At 43.0% G+C, this 12,007-nt stretch overlaps 1 protein-coding gene across 2 annotated transcripts in view; it reads right to left on the bottom strand.

Moving 5' to 3' along the window:
* The window catches only part of Nfkb1 (nuclear factor kappa B subunit 1), a 115,341-nt gene that overhangs the window by 26,483 nt on the left and 76,851 nt on the right, over nucleotides 1–12,007 (bottom strand). For both annotated transcript variants that reach the window (XM_027395767.2, XM_027395769.2), the window contains exons 8-12: nucleotides 11,610–11,773; nucleotides 7,956–8,114; nucleotides 6,655–6,759; nucleotides 3,449–3,540; nucleotides 1,978–2,116 (exon numbers count right to left, since the gene is read on the bottom strand). In XM_027395767.2, the coding sequence (XP_027251568.1) occupies nucleotides 1,978–2,116; nucleotides 3,449–3,540; nucleotides 6,655–6,759; nucleotides 7,956–8,114; nucleotides 11,610–11,773 (659 nt within the window). The remainder of the gene's footprint in view (nucleotides 1–1,977; nucleotides 2,117–3,448; nucleotides 3,541–6,654; nucleotides 6,760–7,955; nucleotides 8,115–11,609; nucleotides 11,774–12,007) is intronic.

The following is a 12,007-nucleotide window of genomic DNA, read 5'->3' as shown; positions in this document are numbered from 1 at the left end:
TTCTCATCGCCGAGTTTCCACCCACCTGGCCCTTGCCTCTGTTGGCTGCCACCCTGCACTGACCTGCACGGAAACACCTTCACACGGAGCTTTTCCTTCACTCTCAGACTTTCGTCCCTTGACCCTCCTGTCCGCTTAACCACAGCGTCAGTTCCCAGGCTGGAAATGCTAGAACCATCTGTGACTCTGAGTCTCTCTTCCACTTCCCTTCCCCCACCACCCAGGTCTGCACTGCAGCACCGTGGCAGTGTCTGCTGGGAGCTCACCCCCAGGCACCAGAACCTCTTCTAACCCCACCGAAGCACCTCTGGATTTTTGCGTCACTCTGACCGTGTCATCCCAGACAGGGGTACAGGCAGGTTTAGCCATCACTCAGAGTCAACGGAAAAGCCTTCATACTACACACAGCCTGGCCCTGGCCTCCCTTACCTGCCTTAGCCCTCCTCAGTCCATCTCAGCACGTACAGTGATCACTTCTCCCAGGAATAACACCACCTGTCACATCTCTGCCCCTGAGCATCTATTTTATAAATAGAGGGAGCCTTGACTTCTATTCATCTTCAATAATGCTCCAAATGGCTTCTCAATGAAGAAGACATTTTTTTTGAAGACTTCTTTAGACTACAGGTTCCAGGGCTGGTTCCTTGTTGTGGAATATATTTTAAAATGTGTTACATTCATTTATGCTGTGGAACATTGTTTAATAATGCAAAGATGTGGGGCATTCTCTTATATTGCATTTGTTTAACTCTGTGAAGTTGTTGTTACTTTGCCTGCCTAAAACACCTGATGGTCTAATAAAGAGCTCAATAGCTAATAGCGAGGCAGGAGAGGGCTAGGTGGGGCTGGCAGGCAGAAGGGCTAAATAGGAGACATCTGGGAGGAGATCAAGAAGCAAGAGAGATGGAGGAACAAGAAAGGGAGAAGAGGAGGACATCAGGGCCCAGCCACCCAGCCAGCAACGGAGAAAGACAGACAGGAAGGAAGGAAGGAAGGAAGGAAGGAAGGAAGGAAGGAAGGAAGGAAGGAAGGAAGAAAGTTAAAAGTCCAGAGGTAAAAGATGAGATAAAGCTGGTTAGAAATAAGCCAAGCTAAGGCCGGGCATTTGTAAGTAAGAATCAGTCTCCATGTTTATTTATTTGGGAGCTGGGTGGTAGGCGCCTCAAAAGAGCCAAAGAGTAAAGAGAAAAACATAAACAAAACCAAAGCAAAACCAAACAACCTACCACCACCTCAACAACTCCATGTGGTCTGTGGATGCTTTGCGTTGGGCCTTACTGTAACTGGAAGACTGGGGCCACGGCTCAGTGGTGGAGCATGAGCCGAGCATCTACAGGCCCAGAGGATGATGCCTAACATCTCAAACAAATCACAATTTGCATTTTAATTCTAGTCTACCTTTCCTGATATGTCCTTGGAACTTGTCCTGAGGAAAAGAATAGTAACTGTTTTGTTTCTGGTTCTGCACTGTATGGTGGCCGAGTTTTCTGTTTAATACTTGATGGGCTGTTGAGTAGCTGAAAACACATTCGAGCCTTTCTTTTTTCTTCTTCTCCTTTCCCTCCCTCCTCCTCCTCTCTCTCACTGCTCCTCCCTCCTCTTTCTGTGTACACGCTGCAGCATGCATGCGGAGGTCAAAGTTCATCTTTTGGTAGTTAGTTCTCCCCTTTCACCACACAGGCTTTGGAGCTCAGACTCAGGTCTTCAGGCTCGGTGGTAAGTGCTTTAATCCATTAAGCCATCTAGCCGGCTCAATACTAAATTTTAATATTCAAAGGTAAGTTGCCAAATGTCTAAATCTCATACAAGTTTGGCAGCAATCACAGTATTATAAGCAACTGGGACTAATTCCAGTACCTTCTTGTCTCTAAAAATTAAGCACTTTACATCCAGGCAGCACTGTCTAGGAGGCTGTGTAAAGGAGGTGAGCCGCTGAGCTTTCAGAGCAAGCGCCAAGAGTCTAAACAACCCAGGTACCTTTGATTTCAGGATAGTAGAGGAAGGGTTTCGGTTCACTAGTTTCCAAATCCGATTTCCTCCGAAGCTGAACAAATACGGAAGCTGGTTTTGTAATGTTGACATCCTTATACTTTGGAGTTTTGAAGACAATGGCAAACTGCAGGGGACAAAAAACCCAAACATTGGTGTAGTACATTTGCTGTCTAGTGGGGGTGAGCAGAAGGCGCATTCCCGATGCATACATTTGTACTCTAAGCTTAAAAAAAGTGTGCTAAGACCCAGCCCCTGGCAAAGTTCCAGTCAGTATGTTACGCACATACAGGGTTTCTCTCTGTAATAGTCCTGGATATCCTGGAACTCACTCAGATCCACCTGCCTGCCTCCTAAATGCTGGATTAAAGGCGGGCGCCATCGTGGCCCAGCGTACATTTTTATTATATTGCCCCCATGAAAGTAAAACACAACAGTATGCCGGTTAATTATCTTAATTAACACATCTTAGTTATTTCTCTTTCAAATTAGCCTTAAAGGCCTCCAAGATCATTCAGAGCAGTGTGTGAAGGGCTGGGTTTGGAAGCAAATGGAACCAGAAGTACCACTGTCAGCTTGTAGCCGGCCATGCCACAGAAAGCAGTGCTGTGCTGGAGGCAACATGTGTTAATTCTGGGTAGTTCTGGGACAGTTAGGTACCGGGCATCCTTAGTTTTGTTTTTTCTATCTTTATATTCACAAGGATCAAGATTTCCTAAAACACAGAAGGAATACAGTGGCACACACTGAGAATTCTTCTTGCCTCCCTACCTCCGATCCATGTACCTATTCAGTGCAGATTCCTGGGGGGCTCTGCGGTTACTTTCTCTGGCTTCCTGTGCATGTGAACCCTGAATTGTTTTGTATACACTATGTTCTCAATCAATCTTTACAAGTCTCAGCATTCTACTTTGAGGTCTCTGTTCATCCACAGACGCCCTTTTTCTAATGACTGCATGACATTTCACCACATAGAAGCACCCCATTATCTAGCCATTTACTGGTGAATGTTTGGGCTGTCGATAATTTCTTGAAAAACATCATTCCTCAGTCACCCTCAAAGAGTGACTATTAATGAGGGGCCGTTGGAGACCCTGGCTCGTCAGAGTGGCATCCGCCTCAGCCTTCAGACTCCTCAGTACATTTCCTTTTTTCCCAGGCTTTGCTGGAATGGTCAATACCTAAACATTTTCATGGGAGGAACTGGGGCCATTGCCTTCAGGACCTGAACAACAGACACCAAATGAGGCACCATGCCAGGCTCCCTGAGCCAATATTCTAGCAGCACCTTGCCCGCAGTTCTATGGTAAGGTACTCCTCTGGAAGAGCCATAAAAATAGCATTGCTGTACTGATGTTAGAGACTTATGGTGGTTTCCTTTTCAATCTGTGGAGACGGAGCACTGAATTTCATCAAGGCAGAACAAGTACTGAAATTAGACCGGTGACAACCCACCTACCTGTCTGTGAACATCCGTGGGGGAAAAGTCTCCAAATCCTTCCCAAAACCCACCATTCTCTTCCTCCTCATAAAACCGAATCTGGATGTCATCTGCAAATGGTCACATTCAGGCACGTGATTGCAACGGGTGTAATAATGTTGACGAGCATGCTAGCAAATACAGGCAGGATATAACTCTGTCTCACTTAAATGTAAATGCTTTGAAAAGAATTCGGAGCAGATTTGCACCATTTAAAGTTTCACAGATCAGACTCTTTACACATTATTTACTCCAGGAAAGGGAATCTACCATTTACTCATAGTGGTATGAGTATTATATTTACCCAGTCCATTAAGCTTTGTCTTTGTCAACATATGAACTTCCCACTGTTCCACACTTAAACTAGTTCACTTCTGGGAAACTTGAAGGATGGAAGAGTAACAGAACCCGTAGGTGTAACTCAACCCAGTATGGAGATGTCCATTGTAAAACTTGAAATAAATGAAGCTTCCCACACGGCAGATGCTGTCCTAAGTGCTTTATCTTAAATGTTAACTCATCTAGTCCTCAAACCAGTCCTGCGATGTAGGGATACTAATGCTGTCCTCATCTGCAGACGAGAATCGGGGTCTATGGGTGTGTGCACATGCGTGGGAATACCCATGTATAGCAGGAGCACATCCAGAGCTCAGAGGATTAATGGAAGGTGGCTCTCTCCTTCCACTGTGTGGATCCTGGGGATTGAACGAAGGTTGTCAGGCTTGACAGCAAGTGCCTTTACTAAATTCTGTGCCATCTTGTCAGCCCCAGATTGTGTCTTCAGTAGGTTATCTAAGGTTGAATAGCTAACAGATGAAGGACTCAGGATGTAAACATCATGGATGCCCAGTCCTAGCTCTTACATGCTCTACTGGACCACCTCCACACATTGCTTCCTCATGCCCTATCAAGCAACTGGTTTAAGTACCATGATGGCCATGTCTTCTTATGATGAAACCACGTTGGTTTGTTTGTTTGTTACTCTCTAGTCATGGACTCTAGTTCTGTAGAAATATGACATGTACTTCTCAGTGCATATGAAGGACCATACTACTGACTGGTGAAAGTTGATATTGCTTATATATATACATATATATATATACATATATATTATATATATATATATTGATCTCATATATATACATACATATATATGTATATATGTATATATATGAATTGAATAAACTATCTCATTATCTGGCCCAATTCTTTACTTTGGATAGACAGGTCTATCCTAGATTTAGTAGAACACCTGTCATTCTCATGGTCTGTCTCCCTTTATCCCACCTCTTACCCTTTTCATTTTACTTATGCATGTGACAGGAAACTGCAACCGTATTGTGATAGTAACATTCAGCTTATCATGCTTTTATTTTCGTTGTACAGTGTGGCGTAAACTCATGGGTCACTACAAATGCTGACCATTTTAACAGCACTTCTCACAAGGTTTTCTGTTCTTTGGCACCTCTGCATAACCACCAACATGGCTCACAGAGGGGGCTACGAGCTCCTGTGACTCAGCACCTCCTCTAGGCAGAGGGATCTCATGCACAGATACCTCAGAGCCAGGACCATGTTTGGTGACAAGTTATGTTTCGCCTTCTGGTGGCATCTTTTATTAGGAAGTCTTCCAGTTCTGGGAGGGAATGAGGAGGTCTGGCACACTCAAGTGTGGGGCCAGCTTCACATTCTGGAAATGGCCTTGGCCATTAAGGGCTGGGCCTGGGAATACCACACCATGTCTCTCCAAGGTGTGGCTTGCCATTCCTAGTTGTTTCTCCCAGGGCAGGGTCTGGCACCCAAGGGTGGGTTCTGAGCACATTTTCTTAACGAAGACTGTAGGGGGAACGCTGTGTGGCCAAGTCACTGTGGCAGTATGAAATAGATTGTATGGCAGAATATTATTTTCAGGTGTGTGACTTTTGCTTAACTCTGTGAAGCTGTGTTACTGTGCCTGCCTAAAACGCCTGGTGGTCCTAATAAAAAGCTGAATGGCCAATAGAGAGGCAGGAGCATAGATGGGGGCGGGGGCTGGCAGAGAGAATAAAAGAGGAAATAAGGAAGAAGGAATGAGAGAACAAGGAGAATAAGACATCAGGGCCCAGCCACCCAGCTACAAAGCCAGCAAATGGAGTAAGAAAGAAAGAAAGGTATATAGACATAGAGAAAGGTAAAAGCCCAGAGGCAAAAGACAGGTGGGATAATTTAAGAAAAGTTGGCAAGAAACAAGCCAAGGCTGGACATTTATAAAAAAACAAACAAACAAACAAACAATTAGCCTCCATTTGGGAGCTGGGTGGTGGACCCCCAAAGAGCAAAAGAGTTAAAAAGAGTCAACTACAGAAAGGCCCAGTTCCCTGTGGGCAGTGTTACCCCTGGACAGGTGGTCCTGGTTGTTAAAGCAGGCAGAGCAAGCTATGAGGACCAAACCAGGAGGTAGTGCTCCTCCATGGCCCCTGCATCCGATCCTGCCTGCTGGCTCCTGTCCTGAGTTTTGTCTTGTCATCCCTGGATGATGGACTATAAACTGAGAGATAAAATATCCTCCCCCCAAGTTGGTTTTGATCATTACATGTTTATCACAGCAACAGAAACCCTAAGACAGCAGTCTAAGCAAACTTGTTTAAAAATAAAGAATATTTATTTGTAGTTTTATTTAAAATGAAGTTTGGGAAGGTAACTTCTCCTTCAGCTCTTACTAATGCCCCAGTGTTGCTATATGTAGTGACAGTAAACATTAAGGACTTCTGAAAGTGCAAACTGGAGAAGTATGCTGAGGACCGTCTATGTGTCGTCCTTCTCTTTCCCACTGGGCGTCATACTGACACATGGAAGGGACTGGGGGAGCTCTCTCCACATTACAACCCAGCGCAGAATGGAAAGCAGGACCTGTAATTTTATTTTATGTAGATCTCAGAAAATAACAGTTACTTTAGTTTAATTGAGTACCAAAGGAACAAAGTTTAAGTATTATCAGTACACTGAACGGCTCTTGGTATAATATCTATCCTTTTACTTCTGTGGGAAACTGAACTATATACTCAGGCTTACAAAAACAACACACTGTACACTTGGAAATGTTCCTGAGAGGTCCCACAGCAAACAGGAGGACACCCCTGGTCCACTATGAGCAAGGCCCAGGGAACCCTGACAAGTGCATTTCTGGAGACTGGGTGTACACGTACCTTTCTGAACCTTGTCACAGAGAAGATAAATTTCTTCTCCTCCAGTCACACATCCTGCAGTTCTGTCCATCCGTACAATTTTCAGGTTGGATGCATTGGGGGCCTCTGTTCAAAGGGAGAAAACAAGTCGCACCCTAGTTTAGCCCTGGTTTCACAAAGTTCGATGGATGAGCTCACTCCTACTGCTTTACAAAGACACTAGTAGAGCCTGAATAGCTGCCAAAGTCCTTGCAGCACTTGGGCCTGGGCCACTCATTATCTCCCAAACAGGTGAGGCGAAGGGGGCAGGCGAGGAACGGATGATGGCATTCGGTTTCTCCTAACACATAGACTGGGAAGGAAGTTTTCCTGATGTGCAAGTCCAGTGGCTCGTGTCATGCTAATTTTATGTCATTTACAAAAGTCCTATTTTTTTTTTTTAAGGCAAGTACATTTGTTAGGCTACTTTTTTTTTTTTTTTAATTCTACAAAGAAAAATGAAGATGTTCTATTTCCTTTTCCAAAACTAAATTAGCATTCGGTGTGGTTTGGGGCAAAGCTGCCTGTACCAGCAAGCAATATGAAGCTTCCCCTTTAAAAACTCCAACAGCTGCATTTCAAGGTTCTCTGTTTAGTAAGGCTCTTTTCATTTGATAAACTTTTCACTTCTCGTTCCCCTTGTTTAAATCCGACAAGTCAACTAGCTGACGGATGGGAACATGGGTTTTTCTAGTACCTCATAGTCTACAATCTTTCAATCGGGTTACTGTACTTGCAGGGTTCCATTTGTTAAGCCCAACAGAGTTACACAGTAAATGCTAAAGGCTACTGGAATTCCTCCACATTCTAGTATCTACAGACTGAAAGAGAATTTTGACATACCATTTCTTCAGTTACCCCGAAGTTCCTGTCTCAATGAATGTTTTACCAAGTGGGAATAAAGACAGTTAAAAATAGTAATTGTCATTTATTAATTTCTCTTTTGACCTGCCAGGGGCAAAAAACAAGGTCATTTTAAAGAGCACCAGCAATCTATCCTACAGTCATGTGTTCAGAAGGAAGAAACTGGTGTTACATGTAGAGAATATAATACGCCTTCTGAAGGAAGAGCCTTTCATTGGCTGGAAGGCTTAAGATGCCAAATGGACACCAGCCCTCTACCCTAGGCTGCGGTATCACACTTTGTGGACGGTACACTAGAGCTGCAGGTGACTGACTCACTGTCTACAGGCCACAGCTCTTTAGTCAGTGCTGAGGTGGGGGCTGAGGTCTGATCTTGGTGAAGCTGGATGCAGCTGCCCTGCCTCAGGATGGGGACTCACTGCTGTCGTAGATGGCGTCTGACACCACGGGCTCCAGTCTCCGGGTGAAGCTGCCGGTGCTGTCAGGAAGAAAGGCTGTGAACATGAGGCGCACCACACTCAAGTCCATCTCCTTCGTCTGCTGCAGAGCTGCCTGGCGGATGATCTCCTTCTCCCTGTCTAGGGTCACACAGTACAGTCTGTTCATGCCCGGGCAGGTGAGGGGGGGAACATTTAACATGGCATATTTTCAGAAGCCCAAACAAAGAACATCCAAAAGACTAACTCTCTTCATCTAGAAATACTTGCTTAAAAGTTTTTGTTGGCATATACTCTGTACATAGTGACAGGTTTCATAAAGACATCTTCACCCCAGCAGACCAAGCCTGCTGCCCATACTCACAGCCTCCTGGCTCCCCACCCTGCCCCCATGCCCACTACTTCCCTTCCTACCAACAGAATGCCTTCTTCTTCCTTTCATGTCCTACACATGTGTCTGCAAACAATCTTACATATTTATAGAAAATCTAGGATCTAGAAGTGAGAGACAACTCGTGATGTCTTTAGTCTGGCTTATTGCACTTGGTACAGTCATCTCCAGTTGACTGCCCTGTAAACGATGTTACCTTTTTATGGGTGAATAAAACTCATTATGCATATGTAGCATACTTTCTTTGTCCATCATCTGTTGATGGAGAGCTAGGGTGATTCTTTAACTTGACTCATGAATATGGCTTCAATAAACATGTATGTGTAGTGCATTGACTTACAGTTTGGCAAGTATACACGGGAAGTGTATGGCTGTGTCATATGGTAGTTCCACTTTTTTCCTTTTTGATTTTCTTATTTATCTATTTGCATAGCGCCTATGTGTAAGTCAGAGGGCTCTCTCCTTCCACCATGCGGTCCTGGGGACTGCACTCAGGCCAGCAGACTTTGTGAAAGTTGCCTGCTGAGCCATCTGCAATTTACAGCAAGGGTGACCTTGCATTTCAGGTCCTCCTGACGCCACCTCCCAAGTGCTGGGATTGTGTGCTACCCTGTTTGTGTTTATGCAGTGCTGAGACTCAAACCCAGAACTTCCTATATACACTAGGTAAGCACTATCCCACCTGCACTACATGCCAAGTGCCTGCTACTTGTTTTCTTAATGATGGCCATTCTGATTAGGGTGAGATGGAATCTCAAAGCAATTATAATGTTAGGGGTGTAAAACATTTTTTCACATTTATTGGCTATTTGTGCTTCATCATTTGAGAGCCCTCTCCTTGTTCCCTAGCCCAGTTATTCCCTGGATTGTTTGGTTTTCTGGAACTTAATTTTGTGAGTTTCTGATATAAGTAGACATTAATATTTTGGATACACAGCCAGCAAAACTTCTTTCCCATATTGAAGGTTGTCCTGTCACTCAGCTATTTCCTTTGGCTGTACAGAAGCTTTTTAAATTCACTTGTTAATTCACTTGTTAGTTGCTGATTTTATTTCCTGAGTTGCTGGAGCCCTTTTCAGAAAGTCTTTGCATACTCCTACCTCATGGAGCATTTTCTGTATGTTTTCCTTTAACATAGAGACCATTGCCTCTTACACTGAGATCTCTGAGCCATGCTGAATTGATTTTGTACAGGATGAGACAGGGATCCAGTTTCCCTCCTTCTATGTGGCTATCCAGTTTCCCTGGCATCACTTGTTGAACAGGCTCGTCTTTTCTCTAATGCATATTTTGGCATCGTTTTCAAGTATCAGGTGGCTATAGTTGTGTTTATTTCTTAATTTTCTTTTCCACTGATTTATAGGTTTGTTTCAATGCCAGTTCCATGCTGTTTTTGTTACCATGGCTCTACAGTGTAACCTGAAAGCAGCAATTGTGATACCTCTTAAGATACTCTTATTGTTATCCTATGGCTTTGGCTGAGGTCTTTTGTGTTTCTATATGGATTTTAGGATAGTTTTTCTCTAGTTATATAAAGAATGTCATTGAGATTTTGATGTGGATTGCATTCAATCTATAGACCACTCTTGCTAATATTTTTGTGATATTAATTATGTCTACTCAGGAGCATGGGAAATCTTTCCATCATCCTATTGTCATCTTTCTCTTTCTTCAGTGCCTTAAAAATGTTCATTGCAAAGGCCTTTTCACATGGTTAGTTTATTGCCAGTAGTCTGATTTACTTATTTTGAAGCTATTGTGAAAGGCTGTCACTAGACTTTGGTTGTAACCTCTGCTGATTTCTTTGTTGGCATGTTCATTATTGGTATATAGGAAAGCCATTGAGTTCTGTATGTTGATTCCATACCCTGATACTCTATCAGACCTAAGGCTTTCCAGTGGAGTCTTGAGGGCCTTGTGTATAGGATTATATTGTCTGCAAATAGAGATATTTTGACCTCTCCATTTCCTATTTGTATCCCTTTATTTCATTCTCTTGTCTTTTACTTTAGTTAAGTTTTCAAGCACTACATTGAAAGAATGGAGGAAGTCCACACTTTGTCTTATTCCTGCTTTTAAAGGAAATTTGTTCAGTTTCCCCTTTAGTATACTATTGGCTATATGTCTATTGTATATAGCCTTTAGTATGTTGGGTATAATTCTCTTATTTTTTTAGATTCTATAAAGGGATGTTGTGTTTCGTCCCAAACTTTCTGCATCTATTTAGATGACATGCAATTTCTGTTCTCAAGTCTATGCCTTACATTTATTGGTTTTCATATGCGAAATCATTCCTTATTCTAAGAATGAAGCCAACTTGATCATGGTCGATAAACTTTTTCAATGTATTGATGAACTGGGTTTTATTGAGAACTTACAAATCTATGTTCACCAGTGAGATTGGTTTATTCTATTCTTTTTCTGTTGTACTTTTATCTGGTTTTGGTATAAAGCTAATACTGGCTTCAGAAGGTAAATTCAGTAATGTTCCTTCCCTTTCTATTTTATGGAACAGTTTAAGGATAGTTTATGCTAATTCTTCAAAGATCTGGTAGAATTCAGCCTTGATTCCATTGGAGACTAGGCCTCTTTTGTTTGGAGACATTTTATTACTTCTTCAACTTCCTTGCTTGTTATAGGTCTGTTTAAGTTGTTTATATCTTCTTAGTTTAACATTGACAGGCTACATGTATCTGAATTTATTGATGTTTTGTAAGATTTTCTAATTTACTGGAATGTGTGTTTTCAAAGCAAGCCCAAAGGATCTTCTGAATTTCACCAGTATCTTTGGTAATGCTTCCCCAATTTTCATCTTTAATTTAGTAGGTTAGGTCTTATTTCTCCTTTTGGTTACTTTGGCCTGGAATTCTTCCAGTTGCTAGTAAAATTTTATATAACAGCCCCACTAAATTGTCTAAAATTAAAGTCACCAAAGGAAAACTGCATTTTCTCTGGAGTATTGTGACAACTGTCACCCGCCGTCTTCTCCCTATTCTACCTTTGTACTTTGGCTGAGAGTTGAGGGCACAGGGAGCACGTGAGACAATAGAGCGAATGTGCCTACTGCACCGCAGCTGCACTGAGGAAGGGGAATAAGTGTGTAAAGGCTTTGTGCATGAGGGAGGGGCCAAGTACAGAACAACTCAATTGCACTAGCTCCTTCCCCATGGGCTGATACACTGATGGATGCAGTCGTCCTCTTGGGACGTAGAAGGCCTTAGGGAAGGCTGGGCAAGGTTGCTCACCTGTGAGCTGCCGGTCTCCTCCACCTTCTGCTTGTAGATAAGCAAGGTCAGAATGCACCAAAAGTCCAGGATTATAGCCCCGTATACACGCCTCTGTCATCCGTGCCTCCAGTGTTTCAAATACCTTTTTCTTAGTTACATGAAGTATTCCCAGGTTTGCAAAGCTGGAAAAATGTAGCAAGAGCAGCAGCAAAAAGAACCAAAAGTTACACAGGCTGTGAGAGGAGAGTGGGCTTCAGTTCAGTAAAGTGCATTTTCAAAAAATGTACAAGCACCCAGGTCTTACACAAATCCGAGTTAGACGAATATCAGAATTCAAGACTTTTACGTTATAAGGGCAATATATGGCATATACTGTGTTGTTGGCAGGGCAACAATGTACTTAGCTCATTAACCTT

The sequence above is a fragment of the Cricetulus griseus genome (genome assembly GCF_003668045.3).
Source record: "Cricetulus griseus strain 17A/GY chromosome 1 unlocalized genomic scaffold, alternate assembly CriGri-PICRH-1.0 chr1_0, whole genome shotgun sequence".
NCBI lineage: Eukaryota > Metazoa > Chordata > Mammalia > Rodentia > Cricetidae > Cricetulus > Cricetulus griseus.
This window is presented reverse-complemented; position numbering and strand designations above follow the sequence as displayed.